This window comes from Anguilla anguilla, chromosome 4, assembly GCF_013347855.1.
Source record: "Anguilla anguilla isolate fAngAng1 chromosome 4, fAngAng1.pri, whole genome shotgun sequence".
In the NCBI taxonomy this organism is placed as follows: Eukaryota; Metazoa; Chordata; class Actinopteri; order Anguilliformes; family Anguillidae; genus Anguilla; species Anguilla anguilla.
Window position 1 is genome coordinate 22,009,219 of NC_049204.1, and position 18,439 is coordinate 22,027,657.

Here is an 18,439-nt window from a genome sequence, read left to right on the forward strand (position 1 = left end):
CTCGGTATGAACGGTACATTATATCATTACCCATTTCATGCCTCATTTTCATAGCTCAAGTTTAGGGAGACCTACTATAAAAGAGCTCGATAACAAACAGCTGGGTTTCGTGGAAACACAGCCTACGTCTGTTTCAAAACCGGGAGTGAAGACTAAGACAACCACATGCAACCGAAATCCAGCCTTCCCTACTTACCTTATTTATTGTCTGTTACTACCTCCACTTAATAGAATCAATGCAGTTATTACAGGGCCTAGCACCAGCGGTGCAGAGACACCCTATCGCGTTTCCTATAGCTTTCTTTAATTTTCATTTCCTTCCAGCAGTTAAACGACCATATAACCTAGACCATTTGTTCAATTTTAATAAAACCTGATAGGGCTGAAAAGGCCTATGGGACATAAACAATATCTTTGTGCAAGCCCTTGCAAAGATTGCTCCTTACAATATCCTTATAACACAGCACAAGTCAAACAAATTCCAGCCATTTTAAACTAATGTGAAATCCATATTGTTTAGTGACTACTGTGGCTGAATGTTCAACTTGGAAAATGCACAATAAGCATCGATTGAACATAAGAACATAAGAAAGTTGATGATGAGAACTGGCCATTCGGCTTGTTTGATGTGCAGATATGAAATTATATTGTGCTGTATACCCATTGGCAGTTATGCATTATTTAAAATGGTGGACAGGTTGTAGGTCACAAGGTTCCTCATTGAAACTAAAACAAGTTCCTTCTGTTTAGACTGATTTAAAATGTTTTGGGATTACTTTTGTTTTTAAGTGCCAGAATTCATGTTTTACTTCACAAATATTTTATAGCCATTTTATTTAATTTTTGCATATGTGTGTAACTATTTACAACAACTGCTGGACTATCAGAAAGAATACAAGCCTTTGGATGAAGCCAGCAATGCCTATGGAAATGTAGCAGCCTTCGTGTTGTGAATTCCACTCATATTCTTCCAGGTCTGACTCAGGTGATGTTTACATCAGGTCTGAACGTGCGCCTTGAATTAATCATTACTATTAGAGTTGAGTCAGCCTGCCTCTACACCGCAGAGAAAATTACCCAAATCTTGGAAATAAAACGTGCAGTCTGTGAGTCTGTGTGATGACTCATTTGCTTTGACTAGTACCATACACTCCACCATTAAAATAAAATAATAGAATGTAATATGAGTGTTGTAGAATATTAATACATCTTTGATTAAATATGACCTACATACTCTACTGTTTTACTGATGTACTGTCATATCTAATACAATATATGTGAAAATTGAAGCCTTTATTCACACCAATGGACTTTGTATTTAATTTCTGGGCTGAATAGCATAATGGCATAACTTTTTCGTCACAGCTATTTAAAAGCTTTTAAAGAGCGTATCACACACAAAAAAATATTGCATTAATGATTTCGCTAGAATACAAGATGGCGTATGGAAGAACAGCTTTGTGGAATAAAGTATGTGAAGTCCGCGCTGAAAATATATGCCTCTCATGAAAGCCTGGAAACCTGATGCCTTTTGTACTTAGTCCCCAACAGAACCTCACCATAAATGTCAGAGGGTTAGGTAGGAAACAGATTTCATCTGGATGCAGGCAGTGCACCCGCAACAGATCGCATTACAAATTTTGATTACCCAATGATTCAAGAGCCATCTCTCTCCGGCTCCTCTGCTTACTGCCGCTGAAACTTTTAAGCCCTCTTTCCAAGTCGTGACAGAGTGGATGCGATGCCATCCTGGAGACTCCCCTGTCACAAAACCGAAGCAGGAATCAGAAATCAAAACTATTTTGTCACCTGGACCATCCGAAGGACAGCACATTGTATAGTGGTGTCATGTTGCGAAGCACTCGGTGGGTTTGGTGTTTGCGATTGTGAGTCACAATTTGTTAGGAATGAGCTGTGATAGCAGCTCTGTTTTATCTTGTTAAGCAATGCCTGGGGTGCAATCTCCTGGAAACCCCCTGTGGGAGAAGCACTTCACATCAGGGGCCTGATGGGCCTTGGCTGCAGGGTTTTTTGATTGTGAAAAGGTCAAGCCAAGCCCGGCAGAGGAAGTGCACCTCACAGAGTTCCTGCTGTGGCAAGCCGTCGAGCAGAGAAACACAGCACAGGGGTGAGAACAACACAAAAACTGAGAGAGAACAAGAAATGAAATGCCAGAGTAAACAGCAAATAACAAGTAACAAGTTTATGTCTTCTCTAGAGGTAGAAGTCGAAGTAGAGTGGGGTAAGGGAAAAACAGCAACAGTATGTCATAACTGGTTGATATGCTTATGCTTGCTTTCGGTGTGTATGTACTGTACATAGTACTAGTAATAAAGTACATGTACTTAATTAGTAGTATTTATATTCCTCTCATGACTGACAGAACTATGATGGTGCATTTTGAATTAGAGCACATCATTATAAAATCAATGAACATTATCATTGAGCTAAGACCTGGAGGGACTAGTTCAGCAGATTTCTAAAAAAATCTAAATATCTTTTAATTAGGAACAGATGAAGGACCACAGGGAAAATAGTTGTGCTGGCCAATTAAGCAAATAGCCAGAGACAGTAAGCCACTGTTGCCAGTTGCCAGTTGCCCTGAAAGAACTGGGTCAATGTCCTCTAATTGAGTTAGTATGATGAGAGTGACTGTTATTGTTTAACTCCTATCATTCTTTGTGCAAAGCAAGTAAACACATGTCAAAGTCAAGTGCTTCAGTTGGAAGAGCCCAGATGATTTTAGAGCCCCATGTATCCTGAGGGGTTTGGAAATACAGTATTAAAGGTTAAATAGGTATAAAAGCTCAGTGAAGTAGCATAACATTTAGAAAGCGTAATTAGATCTTGGATCGTGAGTCTCATAAAAAGAACCATTACCATTCTGTATAAAGCAATGTATTTGGCAGCCGCCAACTATATATATATATATATATATATATATATACACACACACATAGAGAGAGAGAGAGAGAGAGAGAGAGATATTGTGGCTCTGATTGGGGCTATAATGTACTTATTCTGTGTGTGTGTGTGTGTGTATATACAGTAAATAACAGTGGGGCACAAAGGAGTAGCAGACAGAAGTACTTCATACTTGCTGACTTTTAAAGTGTAGCTCTAAGTGATGGACTCAGAAATGAGAGAGCGCAGTGGGGGATGAAGACCATTGCTGATATTTTGTGTTTTCAGACACAGCTAGTGCCAACTGCTACTGCAGAAACGACCAATGATAATTCTACAGCTTCATTTTAAACTACTCACACTCTGGATGTTTCATTTAGACTGTTTTTGAGAATTACAAATACTCACATCACTTGGGTAGTGGGATTTTTGTATTTCAATTTTGATGTCCTTGGGAAAAGGTTCCCCCCCCACCCCCACCCTGATTAAACAGGCAGACTGTGTCTTGACGATGGTACCCTATTTTACAATATTTTCAATATTTATTTTAATTGTACGCTATAATCAATCCCGAGATTAATATGGTAGTGAAACTTTAATAGTAATCTACTGATTGTATAACAGTAAGAGATCAAGGCCTGTTTTCAATTTTTAAAATGGATACAAATGTTCCCCAGAGCGGCCAGAGAGGGTTATGTTTTGTAGGAGATGAAGATTGTGAAAGGCTTTTGATTATATACATTTTCCCCTTGGTCATCTTGCTGAAGGGGGACACAGCGCTCTCACTCACCGCTGGTCAGCAGCAGCACCATTAGCAGTTCACAGCAGAAGCGTGCGGTTTGTCCCCGCAACACGAGCGGCGGCAAGACACACCCGGCCCCCGCTTCCATCAGCGAATTGAGGGGAAAAGAAAATAGCAGAAATTGTGAGAAGAAAATACCCCGGTAACCCTTCAATTATCCCATCTCTCCTTTATCAGCCTCCCCGGGAGTCGGGCGCTGTCTCCGTATGGGGTACCTGCAACATTCAGCGCTATCAAACAACATTTCCTGATCTCCACTCTGGCACCTTTTCAAACAACAAATATCCCAGCCTGCCCCTCTTCCCTTTCGCCGAGACCACATGGGCCGGCTCTTAAAGGCAGCGATGCAGGGGAGTTTCTCCATGACTATTTTATACTTTATTTCCACTTTTTTGTCATCATCCTCACATCCTGCCTCCTTATCAGCAAAACCTGCAGTAGCTGCCATGGGAAAGTATTGATCGTTTTAAATCACTTCCACAAGCCACAGCAGATTCCTCCTCTACCAGACAGTTTGATGATATATATCTGGATATATATATATATATATATTTCTTTTCTTTTTCATTTTTTTGCTTTCTAGTTTATTTGCAGAGATGAGCCGATCTCACACCAATACAAACCTGTCTTTTGGAGGCCATGACAGAGTGACATGGAGTGAATTGGATGGTAATCTTGTAGTTTTGCAGTTGAAATGAAAGGAAATAGTCTTACTGGCAGCTTTACTTTTTGTGAATTTATCAAACACGAATTGATACATTCCTAAAATTAGCTCCCCTCTGAAGACTCACTAGGAGCAATCAGCAGAGGTTAGAAAGTATATTCTTAAGTGAAAGTGTGTCATTCCAGCAGAATATTTATAATTCTGCGTTGCTACAGCCAAAAGGACTATGTCAGGGAATTGACAAGAGTATCAGCGGGTAAACAGTAAATAAAAGTTGAACAACAATCAGTTTATTTTTGGGAAAATAATCCCATTTACCCCTACTTCCCAATTCAGTTTCTAACCAGTTTGTTGAACTGTGGAATAATGTTTTATTTACTTACAAAATATGTTCCGATGCCTTGACTTTACTTTGACTACTTGACATTGTTTTTAAAGAACACTTGCACATTTTTTTTTTTTACAAATTGATCTTGCAAATTAATTTAGAAATTAAGAAATACCTGAAATAATGACTGATAGCTTATGTTTGATCTTGGCAGCTATTATAGACATTCTGACATCATATAATTATTATTTATTTTCTAGGTACAGACACTTCATGGTGCAAACCAGAGTTTTTTCTGCTATAGACAAAAAGCTTTATTTGTGTTTTTCCTTTTTTCCTGTAGCTTTCCTTTGCCCAAACAAGAACATTTTATAGGAACTGAAAACATGTTGTTCCCACATGAAAGTCAAACAAAAGATGAATTGATCTGATAATCACACCATAATATGGTTTTCACCTTTGAAAAAAAAAATCATTACAGGACTACAAGTACCAGAATGCATTGTGATACAAGCAGAAAAACAACAACAACAATAGCAAACGGCTGACTTTTCTAGGCTTGTTTGACTGCAGAGACTGGTACCATCATCACTCTAGTCATTCAAGGGTCTACATTATAATTTCATATCACATATGAATCATTTCTGCTGCTTTTTTGAAAAGTAAAAAGTAAAAAATAACATGGAATAAAGTAAAATATAAAAATTGTATTCAGGTAACTTTTTAAAATGTTTTTCTGTTTTTTTGTTGTCATTTAGGTTGGCTCTCACAGAAATCATATTTTTTTTAATGATCTCCATATTAGAGACGAGCGTTCCAATAAAAAGTCACAGCATTAGCGCCTTGTCCCTGCCCCCAGTCATTTGATGAAGTTGTAAAATGGGTGTCCATTAGTTAGGCAGAAGTGCTACACAGACTCAAAACTGAATGATTTTTTTCTTTCTTTTTTTTTTTTTTTTTTTTTGCTGCGCTTTTTTGTTTGCTTGCTTGTTTGCGGCTTCCCTGGTGAGAAAGCCAGGTCCTGCGCACAGTCTTGTGGGCACAGGCCCCAGAGAGTTAGCTGAATGAGCATCCAGTGCCAAATGCGAGGCCTTGACTCTCCGGACTTTTCCACTGAAAAAGCTTGTCTTCACCAGCTCTCAGGCAGGGGACGCGAAGTGGCACAGCACGTCAGACAAAACTCCACATAGAGAGCGAGGGAGAAATGGAGGGGAAAAGGAGGGATGAAGGGAAAGGGAGGATGAAAGGGACAGTGATAGAAAGCAGCAGGGAGAAGAGAGAGTAAGGGAAGTAGAGTGAGCGAAAGCAAGGTTTGTAATTCACAAAAATACTTCATCACCACAGGATGTCCCCCTTCCACTCAGTACTGTAGCTTATGACCAGAAAATTTCATATCGGTTTCAGCACCAGAGGAAAAAAGGCAATTTTTTTTACTGTTCATTTGTTTTTACTAAACATTCTTTTTTTGTGAAAAAAGATTATAAAAAAACAACATCATTGTCCTTTCAGCCATGCGACTCCTCATACGTTGATTCAGCGTCTGCACATTTAGCTCTCTGGCTGCATATGATTACCGTCCAAATCCTGATGTCTCCCACACCCACAGTTAAAAAAAAGGAAAACTAGAGAAGCGTCTTTGGCAGATTTACAGAAAAATGCCTTTTCTTAAGGATGGCTAATGTTGAAACTTTCTGGGACTGTGGCAGCATGGAGCAGACAGAGAATGAGAATGAGAGGGGGAGGGAGGGAGAGGAAGAAAGAAAGAAAGAAAGAGAGAGAGAGACACCCCACCCTGAGCACAGTCACTGGAAAAGTGAAGGTTCTATATGCAGATGGACACAGTCCAAGACTAACAGAGCCTTGACCAACAAAAACTATAAAAACTAAAGCAAAAGAAAGGTGTTCACGATGGGAGTGGGGCTTCAGTGGACTGCCAGTGGAGATGAAGCAGAGGAATAAAAACAGGTTACATGGAGTGGTGGGGGACTCGGAAATCAATCATTTTGCTCTAGCTGCACTGCCCAACTATCCATCAAAAAGAGGAGAGAAAACATGCTGAGAGCATCTTGTGCAGGACTCTCGCTCCATCCCTGACGGCCGCTGTCCATAATCACTTGCAGGGGTTGAGTTGCGTGTGGAGGTCGAAGGTCGCCGGGAGCGTCAGCGTCAGCAGTATTTGTGGCAGGGTTCCAGTGAATGTGAACAGAGTGGTCTTACACTGTCCTGATGGTGGCTGAGACGTAAGGGTAACTGGAGGGGTCTTCCGGGGGGGGGGGGGGGGGGGGGGGGTTTAGGGTTAGGGTTAGGGTTGGGGGGGGGGCGGTAGGGTATGAGATGGGGGTGGGGGGGGGAGGGGGGTGCAGAAGGTCCACTGTGGAGTAGGCTGCAGAGGAGGGGTGGGGAAGGCCCACCGTGGAGGAGGCCGCAGAGGGAGGGTGGGGAAGGCCCACCGTGGAGGAGGCCGCAGAGGGAGGGTGGGGAAGGCCCACCGTGGAGGAGACTGTAGAGGGGGGGGTGGGGAAGGCCCGCTGTGGAGGAGGCTGCAGAGGGGGGGTGGGGAAGGCCCACTGTGGAGGAGGCCTGCAGAGGGGGTGACAGGGCAATGATGCTATGAAGAAGCCAGCAGCATCAGCAGCATGGCCAGCATGAGCGAGAGGCAGGGGGCAGCCACACAGCAGCCGCCTGTGCTGTCATCTGTCAGGAAGGGCTCTGGGGACTCGTACACAGAGTCATCTGAGACACAGGGACACAGACAGAACACAAGTGTTACAGAATGCGAGTTACAGTCAGACAACACCATGTGAATTACTGCAGCATTACAGCACCTGTATTACCATTCAATTTGCGAATATGAATTTGGTAGTGTAAGAATATTTGAATTATAGAAGCACCACAAAATATGATTTGCAGCAGTAGGATCTGGCGAAATGAAATCAATTACATGATGGAACAGAGGAAAAGAAAAACATAAAATCTTGAAGCTTTAGACAGTGTCCCAGCCAGCCTAGCACCGCTGCTTTAGCGAAGCAGTGCTGAGCTGTTCACAGCTCTGCTGCGATGTTTACTGTGAAGATGAGATCAGAGGGAAAGCGTCCACCCTCAGATGACAGTGCTCAGAGAGAGAGAGGGACCTGTCTGGTGAAGCCAGGTACCCTGAGACACGTACAAATGCCATGTCCAAACACTGTAATCCTCAGTTCAGTTACACTGTACATAGCATCGCTCCAGTTCCCCAGCCCCCATTAACCTACCCCCAAAATTACTCTTTGATTTTGGACTATTTTTTTCCCAAATGGTTTAACCAGACCTTTTTTTTTTAAGACGCCAGTTTCAGACAAGACTGTTTCCATTTCCAAAAGACATTAGGAGGGGGGGTCTGGGAGAGCAAGGGTTAACCCCTGTCTCCCAAACAAGATTATGATTTTAGGCCTCAGTGTGCGCATGAAAATAAACAGTCACATACCAGACTTAGCCAGGGAGAATTATGGTAATGGCTCGGACAGAGCTGGCAAGGGAGCAGATCGAGTTGTTATGTATAATAAAGCTCCTAACAGACAGGCCCACATTCTTTACCATATGCCAGAGGTAAATATACACATATTTCACAATCAAAATCCCACACAGGTTAGACCCTGATGAGAGAGAAAATTGAATTTAATCTGTTGGCTGTACATACTCTAATAAAATCCTAAATAAATCATGGAATACAATAAATGTCTCCCTTCCCTCAACAATTCAAAGGGAAAGAAAGGATTTCCGATTATTTATTTGGACAAGAACTTGTTTTGGGAATCTGTGATGACTGGCCCCATTTTTCAGCACAGAACTTAAAGTCCAAGGTGTATTAACAAATGGGCCATAAAGGTTCAGGAAACTGAAATCTTTTTGTTGCTGATGTGTTGTTTAAAACGTATAAAATGTATGTATAATGTATGTACAAAAACCTGCACCAAAATTGGCTTGCTTTCTTCCTTGGCTTAATGGCAGGTTTTCAGAGGGTGAGATTAACCAGGTGTTAGTTACGTAACAAAAACCTTTTCTTGAAATCTTTTCTAAATGTAATATGTAAATGACGCTCTTGCTACTTTTGTGGGGGTAATGCAAGCTAAATTGAAAATGCCTAAGCATTTCCCCTTCTTTGGATGTGGAGATTTTCTTTCTCTGGATTTTATTTTCACAAAAATGAAGAGACGTACAAGAAACGGGTTGTATTTCTGGAGACCACGGGCACTGCAACATTTCAATAACCAATACAGTTAGTATTTGCAGTGCCCATTTTCGCCTGGAACTTGTCGCAGAACGTGGTGGACTGGAAAGTAGTCCTACCATTAGCTAGCGACAATTAAATAGCTTTCAAGCTTACAATGCAGAATCAATGACTTTCTTTATTCAAATGCAACAACGTTGTTACACATTGAACTATCTGATGGTAAAGCCTAGTTTATGCTGCGTTCTTTCGTTTTTTTGTGGTAGTGTAAAGTTGCTGCTCTAACCAGCTGCAACCTAGTTAGCGATGAGGAATGGTTTACATATGATGTGTCTTACAGATATGAATGTAAATGAGTGCAGGATACATGCTCACCCTGTCCTTGTCTGCTGAAGAGGTCACCATAATTAAATAATGTTTATTACAATTTAATGGTTATAATTGTGTTTAAAACTTGAAATAAATATTAAGAAGATATTAAATTATCAGCTCTGGGGAATATAACCACAGTCTGAATCCAGTTGCCTTGACCCGTTAAGGGCTGATAGAATTGGCTGTACAAGTCCCACTGGAGCTACCGTGAAAAGTATTTTATGGTTCTTAAAGTTTGCGTCTAAATGACATAAAAATAATGTGATTAACAGAAGTATGATATTTGAGATCTGTGATATTTAATTATAAAGCCCATCAAGATTGTGGCACATTTATTTAAAAATAACTCTTGGCAGAAAAAACTTGTATGATTTTAGTTGACAATTCTTCAAGGTTTACGCGTTAAATAAAGCCCCAGAGTCCTAAAGAAAAATTTCCATTTTTAATCAATCCATCAATTAATATCTTTTCACAGCACCAATTATCAATCCCAAAACCCTTCATTAAAGCTGGGATGAAGCAGTCTGAGACATCACAAGAAGCATATTATCATATCAATCTAAATTACATCGCAAGAGTTTAAACAATAAGACCTTAATGATGAAATTACTGCACAGAGCAAAATGCATTAGGGGGCAATATGAAGAACCATATCCAGTCAATTTTTCATTGGTGCTTCAGTAGCAGATCACTGAGAATCTAAGAAATATGCATCTGTACTTGGGAGGAATAAATAAATTTCAATTTACATGCAATTGCCTTAACTGTTCTGGGGAATTGATGTTTTCAGTGCTAGTCATATTTATTCATAATTATACAGAGATAATGGGATGACACAATCAGTCAGCCTATACTGGAAATAAATAGCTCTGGAATAAGGCTTCAGGACATTATTCTGCAAATGACACTTAAAAATATTGACATAGTCATCTGAACTGTGAAGGCAGTTTAACACCTTCCTTTTCTCTACCGGGTTTGTACAAATAGCTTGAAACAAATGAGTAGCTTGTCTGAGCTGAATAGAAGCTACATCTGCAAGTTGATTACCAGTTCAGACAGGCTCACTTCGACTAACTCGTTCATAACAGTAACAAATAAACTGACCATGAACCGCTGAAGCACATTCAAGAAACTGGAAGCCTAAATGAATGAATGAATGAATGAATGAATGAATGAATTAATTAACGAATGACTGAATAAGTAAATATACACAGTATATTACAGCATGATTACATGTTTTCAACATCTTATTCTGAGCTGCAAATGTTAGACTAAAGGTGCTCTACAAATGAAGGTAACGATTGTTACTGAATAGAATCAATGACTACATTAAATCAACACCATATCCCGACATTCAGCTGAAAGCATAGAAACAGAATATAATTTTTCCAGTGTTAATTCACATAAAAATGTATAGGTGTGCACAGAGTACATCTTAATGTGGTTCCTGTTCAATGTTACAGCAGCAGCACCAAGTGAACATTTTTTGGGAGTTTAATTCCAACCTCCATTTAATTCACAAACGACAGCCCTGCTGCCAGTGGCTTTCTGACGCTTTTGTTTTTACTCCTATGGGAGATCGGCATCTTGGTTTAGACTTTATGATTAGTTGGTAGGTCAAAGTCTTGATTTTATCTGGCCCCTTACAGATGAATAATTTCCTCCAGAAAGTGCCCTGAGGCCGGTATTATCTGTTTCTATTTGTACTGTCCATCTGGGAAGCTCGCGGCCCAGTAATGAGTTATGCTGCCTCACTGCCGAATAGAGGTTTGTCTCTTCCTGACAGGCAGAGCAGAGACAATGACGGAATGGGGATTCACTTCATAAATCAACATTGACTCGGGCTTCAGTAGAGCACTAGCTTCAGACCAGCAGCAGGAGCAGGGCACGCAGGCGTGGCGTCCGTACCGTACCTCAGTCAAGTCTCAAGGGTCACGCGAGACAATGTTGAACAAGGACACCCGTGATTAGAACTGAATTCCTGAAATCGATGCAATTGAGATCAACACAGGCTGTAAGTGGTCAGGACTGCCGTCCGTCGGCAAAAGGGGCGGGACTTACTCGTGGGCTTGACGTACACTTTCAACTTCAAGCAGGGCTTCCCGACAAGGTTGGGGTGAGGAGAAGCTGCAAACAGAGAGGAAGACGAAGAATCGTGCATCAGTTTCAGCGTTCTGAGGTGCCCTCATTCCAAAAGGGAATGTGTAATTAGTAATGGTTGGCATGGCTGACAGTACTGAGAGTCACTACAGGAAAGCAGACATGTTTTTTTATCTGCAGGTGTCATGGTCTGTATTGGGAACCTTCTGTTTTGGCAAGAGGGAGAGATGTGACTCATCAAAACCCATGCAGTCCTTTCTCCTTTCCCCCCTATGAGAAGGCAATCAGTCTGCATGACATCAAAGCCACAATGTCTAGATAACAGACAAAGCCTTCGCTGAAAGAGGAACCACACCCATCCTGGCATGATAAATGCCCCCCCCATCCCCCCCACTCCTCCCGCCTCCGCACAGCCATCCTGCCGGTCACCCTGATCGCCTCGGGCCATGTGACACTGCCACCAGAGCTGGAACCCGCCGCTGACCAGGTGCTCCACCGAAACGTTCATGTCACCAATCACTTCCCAGGCTGTACTGTGACCGGGGTGCAAAGAACAAAACTCCACCGCGCCGTGGTCCAAGTCACCAAGCACGCTCACACACCATATGGCACCACGGAAAAAAGATCACTTAATCCACCTCTGAAATGGTAATAAAATTACAGGGAAGGAAAGTAGAGGATGGAAAATGTCTCAATTAATAGTGCTTTATTCTTAACCTTGAAAAAAAACTAAGAGCACTTGTGACTCAAAGATTGCTTTTACACCCTAATGGAAGCTTAATCATAATTTCACTGTGGTGCATTGTTTTATTTTTTTTCCATCCATAGAGTAACAAGGCATTTTTCCACTGCATATACAAAACAGGCACATTAAAGCCTGTTTGCTAATGATAGTCTTTTCAATAATGGGCTTTTTTAACAAGTGCTCCCGTTTGGGTGGGAAATAATTCGGGAGCGAAGGTCGTGTGTGTGTGCGTAAATGTGTGTGCAAAAGAGTGTTAACGATAACACAGAAGGCACATGCTAAAACAAAAAAGAGAAATAACACACACAGTCTAACAATACTGGTTAAAATTAAAACACACACACACACACAAACACACCATGTGTGTTAATCTGTAGCCTTCTTATGTTCAAACCCTTGAACCCCCACTCTTCCCATCACCCCCTCAACCCCTCACCGCCACCCCACCCCTCCCCCCCCAGAGTGTGACTCCCCATTGAGCCAAAGATCCCGCGTGGGGGCGGGCCCAAGCTTCACTGGCGGCAGCTGCGCAGAAGAGGCTGTCATAATGCCATCACCGCCAATCAATCAGGGCTGAGAGGAGGGGGTGGCATCAGAACCGGGGTGATGGACAAGCTCTTTTGTCAGCAGATAACCCAGCCAGGCCCCCCTCTCCTCCTATAGCCCCACACATCCATCCCTCTCCAGTCATCCCCCTGCCCCAGCACCCCAGGGGCCGTGACAGCTACAATATTGGTAGTAGCCAAACAATCTTCTAAGGGAGGAGAGAAAAAAAGAGTTGTGAATAGCGGGGCAAACTGCTTCCCAGCCCTGGCTGCTGTCTGGGACAAAAGGGCCCACAATACAGGGCCTGACTGGGAGCTTCGGGGCGGAGTGCATTAAAAACAGCTCAGGACCAGGAAGAATCACCGACACTGAATGCTAACTTTGAACCCTCTTTTCTTTTTGTTTCCTCTTCTCCATCTTCCTCTTCTCCTCCTTTCGGGAGTGACAACGTCCCAGCATGTATAATAAGTGGTGGGACGCCCCGCTGGTTAAGAGGGGGGACCATTTCGCTGGCCTCTTCTTTTTCCCAGCCTAAATACCTTTCCGTCAAACCCCCACCCCCGACGACAATCGCCACTGAAATGTGCACTGCGTGTGTGTAGAGAAAAAACAAAACAATATAAACCATTAGCATCCATGCACACTGGAGTGATAACAGGGACTCCCTGTCTGGGAATGGAGACATGTTGACAGGGGGCCAGTCCCTCAGGGCCCCGCTACGTCCCAGAGCCCACGGCGCTGCAGGAGCAAAGGTTCCTCCTGTTCTCCGCACGGGAGGCTCGTCACATTACTGTCCTACACTGCAGCTCTCCTTCTCTGTCCTTGTCTCCACTCAAGGCTTCCCACTTACAGACAAGACATCAGGATCTGTCTGTCTGACGATACGAGTAGTTTGTTTACATTTTATACAGTGTATATATAAAAAAACCATTCAAATGACACTTGTTGTCAAGAAAGTGATGTACTGGCATGCCGAGCATTTTTCTCAAAAGTTGTTTGAAGGTGGCAGAGTGAGTGATGGAAGATACGGTGCTTTTCTGAAATATTTTGGGAGAGAATAATTGTTTGTTACTTGACAACTGCAATTGTTAGGCCTTCCCAACAACAGATGGCAGTGAGTCACTATGAATGAACAAGCAGAAAAATACACTTTCTGCGCAAGAATACCCTGGTACAGCTTTTACTTTGCAAAGTGAGAATTTGACTTCTAGTGCCGGTAGAGTCAGTTCTTTTCAGAAATATCCTGTATCTGTCACTTTTATTTGTGCTGCTAGAGGCTCAGTCACTCAGCGTGAAATCACGACGTCTGTTTTACTGCACTGTCAGCTGAGTGGCAATATCCTAGAAACACACAGAACGGGGCAGCAAGAGACACACGATCACAACGACCCAGTTAATGAGCCGTATTAATTTAAGATGAAAAGCCTTATTCATTTTTCTCTGAACTTTTTTTTTTCTCTCTCCCCTCCACTCTCAGTTCCTCTAAAGTTTTCTGAAAACAGAGGGAAAAGGGGAAGAGAGGGGAGGAAAAACAAAAAGAGCTGAAATTGCCTCATTAATGCATCCGGCACGCTGCCCCGAGCCCTCTCCTGCTTGGGCTCAGCGGGAGCCCTTTTTATCAGGCCAAAGGACACCTTTCACTGGGCCATTAGCAAAACAGGGACAGATGCGCCCAGGCAAATTCACTCCCATCACGCGCGCCCAGACACGGAGGAGGAGGGCGAGGAAATTCAACAAGCCGAAATCGGAAGTATTGTGCGCTGCGACCTTGAGACAACGGGCGTGGAACATCCAGGGGGACGAAAGAAAAAAAAACCATCAGGAGTGTCTCGAAAAAAAAAGGGGAGAAAAAGCTCCCTGTGCAGTGTGGAACTCCTCGAGGTTAATGGATTTTAGTTGTTAAAATAAAAAAGACGGTAAAGATAAATGCTAAAGCCAGGAGGCCCCACTTTCACTTTCCTCCATCAGGTCCCCCCTGCCAAATATGATTTGGCCAATCAGCATAATTTGGTGCGTTCCGCATGAGGGCGCCGGTAACTGGTTTTGCACCGATCTCACCGGGTGACGCTAAGCACCCAGCTAATGACATGCTTGCCATTTGACAAATTGACATTTTCATCAAGAGGAAGAGATGGGATGTACCATTCTAAAGACCAAGGAGAGGGCAGGTCAGTCACACATACACATGCGCACACACACACATACATGCACACACGCACATACACACTCACACATGCACACACACACACACACACACACACACACACAAGCTGCCAAGGTGCCAGAGATGAGCATTTCAGGCCTGCCCTCCTCATCTGTCCCTGAGATCTGTGATTGGTTCCAGACAGCTCAGATTTCTAACACTTGACATATTGAAGCGGCCTTCGGTAGAATGCCAAAGAAACTGTGCCCTCCTCCCAAGTTCAGCTCTCAGTGTCTGCTCTCCTCAGAGAACACACCTCCGACCAGGCTGCCCTACAACAGAAGGTCTACATGCGGGTGATGGGTGGTGTTGCTCCAACCATGTGGCAGTTTTTTCCCAGTCTAGTGCACTCACGCACAGCTTGTGTCCTGCTGCGTACAGGATTCAGAGCGAGTCTGAAGACTCTAAGGTGCAGGCTACACATGAAAACAGAGAAAGGATTGCATATTTCACACAAAGAAGGAAAAAAGAAACCAAACCAATCAGACAGATAATGGCAAATTATCAAACATGGTTACACATTTCTGATTCACAGCGCACCTGCATTAGTGCTTGTCTTTTCATTATGATGTGTTCTTTAGTCCGTGTAAATGTGCGCTGAGGCTGAATTCGTAAGTATTATGGAGCTTATTGCAGAATGCTGTCTGTTTTGGTATGAGGTGCTTCCAGGGTTTCAGCCCGCAAAGTGGGGAGCGTCCCAAATGCAAATGGGGCTTCAGTGTAAAGCTCATTAATCCACCAGTGCTGATAGTGGGGCTAATTCTCCCCCAATTCACACAAAGGGTTTAGATTTTTCCCTCCAAAACAAACAGAAGGCCTAAGACCATAAAACTGGACAGCATTTGTAAATTTCCGCTGTTTTACATCAGTTTGGTGACAAACTGAGCAGCACTTCATATTCTGTTATGCTCCAAGCCACATGCCTTCAACCAAGGGGGAGTAAGTGCTAAAGTAAGTGACTAAAAAGCACTTTATTTTGTGTATGGTAGGCTGAGTACTGGACAGGAGTGTGCGGACAACCAGGTGTGCGTATAATTTAAGTGGATTTGTGTGTGTGTGTGTGTGTGTGTGCACGTGTGCTCCTATGCGCTTGTGCGTGTGTGTGTGTATGAGTGTGTGTGTGTGTGTGTGCGTGTGCGCCCGTGCGCTTGTGCGTGTGTGTGTGTATGAGTGTGTGTGTGTGTGTGTGTGTGTGTGCATGTGCGCCCGTGCACTCGTGCGTGTGTGTGATCGCACTGTGAACCGTGTCAGTTTTGCTTGTCATCGGGCACTCACAGATATAGTAGTACTCGTGGCCCGGGCGGAACTCGAACCCGAGGGAGAAGGGGGTGAACAGCTGGAACTTCTCGGAGAACTTGAGGGGTCCGTTCGGGCTCTGGGGCCGGTTGCACTCCCAGCGCTTGAAGCCCTTCATGCGGTGGTCGCAGGTGGTGTAGCCGTCGTAGTTGACCATGAAGAGGATGTAGCGCTCCATGCGCTCCTGGGGAAGGGGGTCCTCGTAGTGCGGGCAGTAGATGTCCAGGTAGTCATTGATGCTCACCTCGACCGTGTACTCGCCACGCAGGAATCTGCAAGGGGAGAGGAGGCGGTTAGAGGGGTCCTGCGGGGGCACAGGGACGGACAAGCACGGCGACGGCCAGAATGAAAGGCCCAGCGTGTGTTTTTTTTACTGCCGAGGGGACGATCGATCGGCGGGCTTCGACGAGGCCTCTCAGGACCCCCGCGAATGAGCTTACAGAAAACGCCGGTTCAAAGCCAGCGCTCGCCCCCTCAAAGACCACTATAGAACCGCACATCAATGTCATACCGTCCAGCACCACTCCCCGCGTGGACCGCGATGGAAATATTCAGGGCACACAATCCTAACAGACAGAGAGCGAAACCAAGAGCGGTGATGGGCCGTGGATACGCGAGCGGGAGGAAGCAGAATGTGGGGCAGGACAGGGGGAGATTGACAGGAGTTCACAGAGTGAGAGCAGCTTTATTAAGTGGTTTCACAGGGTCTGGCTCTCACCCAGCTCCGGTGAAATGAGTTTGCCGGTTGGGGCAATTTAGACACAAATTGAGCACCTGCATGGTGGCATAGATCTGCCCACTGCAGAATCCCCATGAGCGCATGTAGTTTACAGGGGCTGCTGCAATGGCTATTACCTCATAGCATGGGCCAGCTGAACACTGTCCCAGCGCATGGAGGAGAGATGATTCCACTCATATATTCAAGCTCCTCCTAAATCGCATTCTTCATCTCAGAACGCTACATGCATTATATTTTTACACTATTTCTCCCTTGGACCTGGAAAGTGACAAGTCATGTTCCTCCCACTGGTACCATTTTTATCCCTTCCACCTTGCACACAATACCTGAATCAAATGTGATGGCTAAAGCCGAGGAATCTAAAATGGTTTGTTAGCAGCACCCGCTCCTGAATTAATGTGGCTGGACTATAACTGTGAAAAAATGTGTACTAAAATATGTAGTACACACAAAAAAAAAAAAAATCAGAAGAATACAAACCAGCAAATAACTGGTACAACGAAATAAAGAGCTAGGTTTGAACGAACGGGATATAACAAGAGTGCTTCATGATACCGCATGAAATGTTAGAGAAGTGTATGTGTATTAATGCTAAAAATACAAACGCACTCAGTTACAGGCACAGAAAAAAAAAAATTTTATTGCCAAGAACGTGCCATTTCATTAATGTATAACACATATTAATATGTTAGACAAACCAATAATGGCACACACACACACACACACACACACACACACATGCACGCCCGCACACACAAAAACACGCACAATACTCAAATACATGCGCACACACATACGCTCACACACACACATACACACATATAAAAATACACACACACACACACGCAGCACGATTCTTTGAAAGTCTTGGGATGAGCACAAGCATGATCTATTATACGGAGCGCGTACGGGGTCAGCGTGGAGACGGCGTCTGCCTTTGATGTGCTGTGAAAGGGCGGGAGCGGGGGGGGGGCTGGACGCAGGGGCGCGGGTCAGGGCCTGGGGTTCGAAGCGGGCGCGGCATCAGATGACAGATAATCTGGGTGTGGGATTACGGTCGGAGGGCCGCTCAGCTCCGAGCTCCAGCTGCCGCGGGAGGATCCTCTCCAGACGCCTTCCCCTTATCGCCGCGGCGCAGAGATCAATCCCCCTCTCCGCCCGGGCCTTTTCTCCTTTCCAGCGGGCCGCTTCTGACTCCGCCCACCGCGCCCTCCCCCCCAAAAACGCTGATTCCATCAACCAATCCGTACCCCTCCCACCCCCCCCCCCCCCCATTCCTGCTCTGCATCCCTACTCCGTTACACACGCATGCAAAAAAAAAGAATCTAAATATAATATGCTGTCCCAACCCTGCTGTCCAAGATTATCTGCTTTTAGAAATAGCCCTTCATCCGATTTGGTTGGGGAACGTTCTCTATTATTTTGGTGGCAGGCTGGAAAAGCTCATTTTAGTGTCAGTAACTGAGGGCTGATCCAGGGAGGGGGCACAAGGGAGGGGAGCGCTTATTCCATTGTCTTCTTCTTTGCTTTTTT

The 18,439-nt window shown here is 44.1% G+C and overlaps 1 protein-coding gene across 3 annotated transcripts in view; it reads right to left on the reverse strand.

The window, feature by feature from the left end:
• Window positions 1–7,050: 7,050 nt before the first annotated feature.
• Window positions 7,051–18,439, reverse strand: part of efna2a (ephrin-A2a) — a 109,364-nt gene continuing 97,975 nt past the window's right edge. For 2 of the 3 annotated variants that reach the window (XM_035412226.1, XM_035412227.1), the window contains exons 2-4: window positions 16,147–16,439; window positions 11,339–11,404; window positions 7,051–7,431 (exon numbers count right to left, since the gene is read on the reverse strand). In XM_035412226.1, the coding sequence (XP_035268117.1) occupies window positions 7,307–7,431; window positions 11,339–11,404; window positions 16,147–16,439 (484 nt within the window). In that variant the 3' untranslated portion in view covers window positions 7,051–7,306. The remainder of the gene's footprint in view (window positions 7,432–11,338; window positions 11,405–16,146; window positions 16,440–18,439) is intronic. The other variant, XM_035412225.1, reaches the window with a different exon arrangement.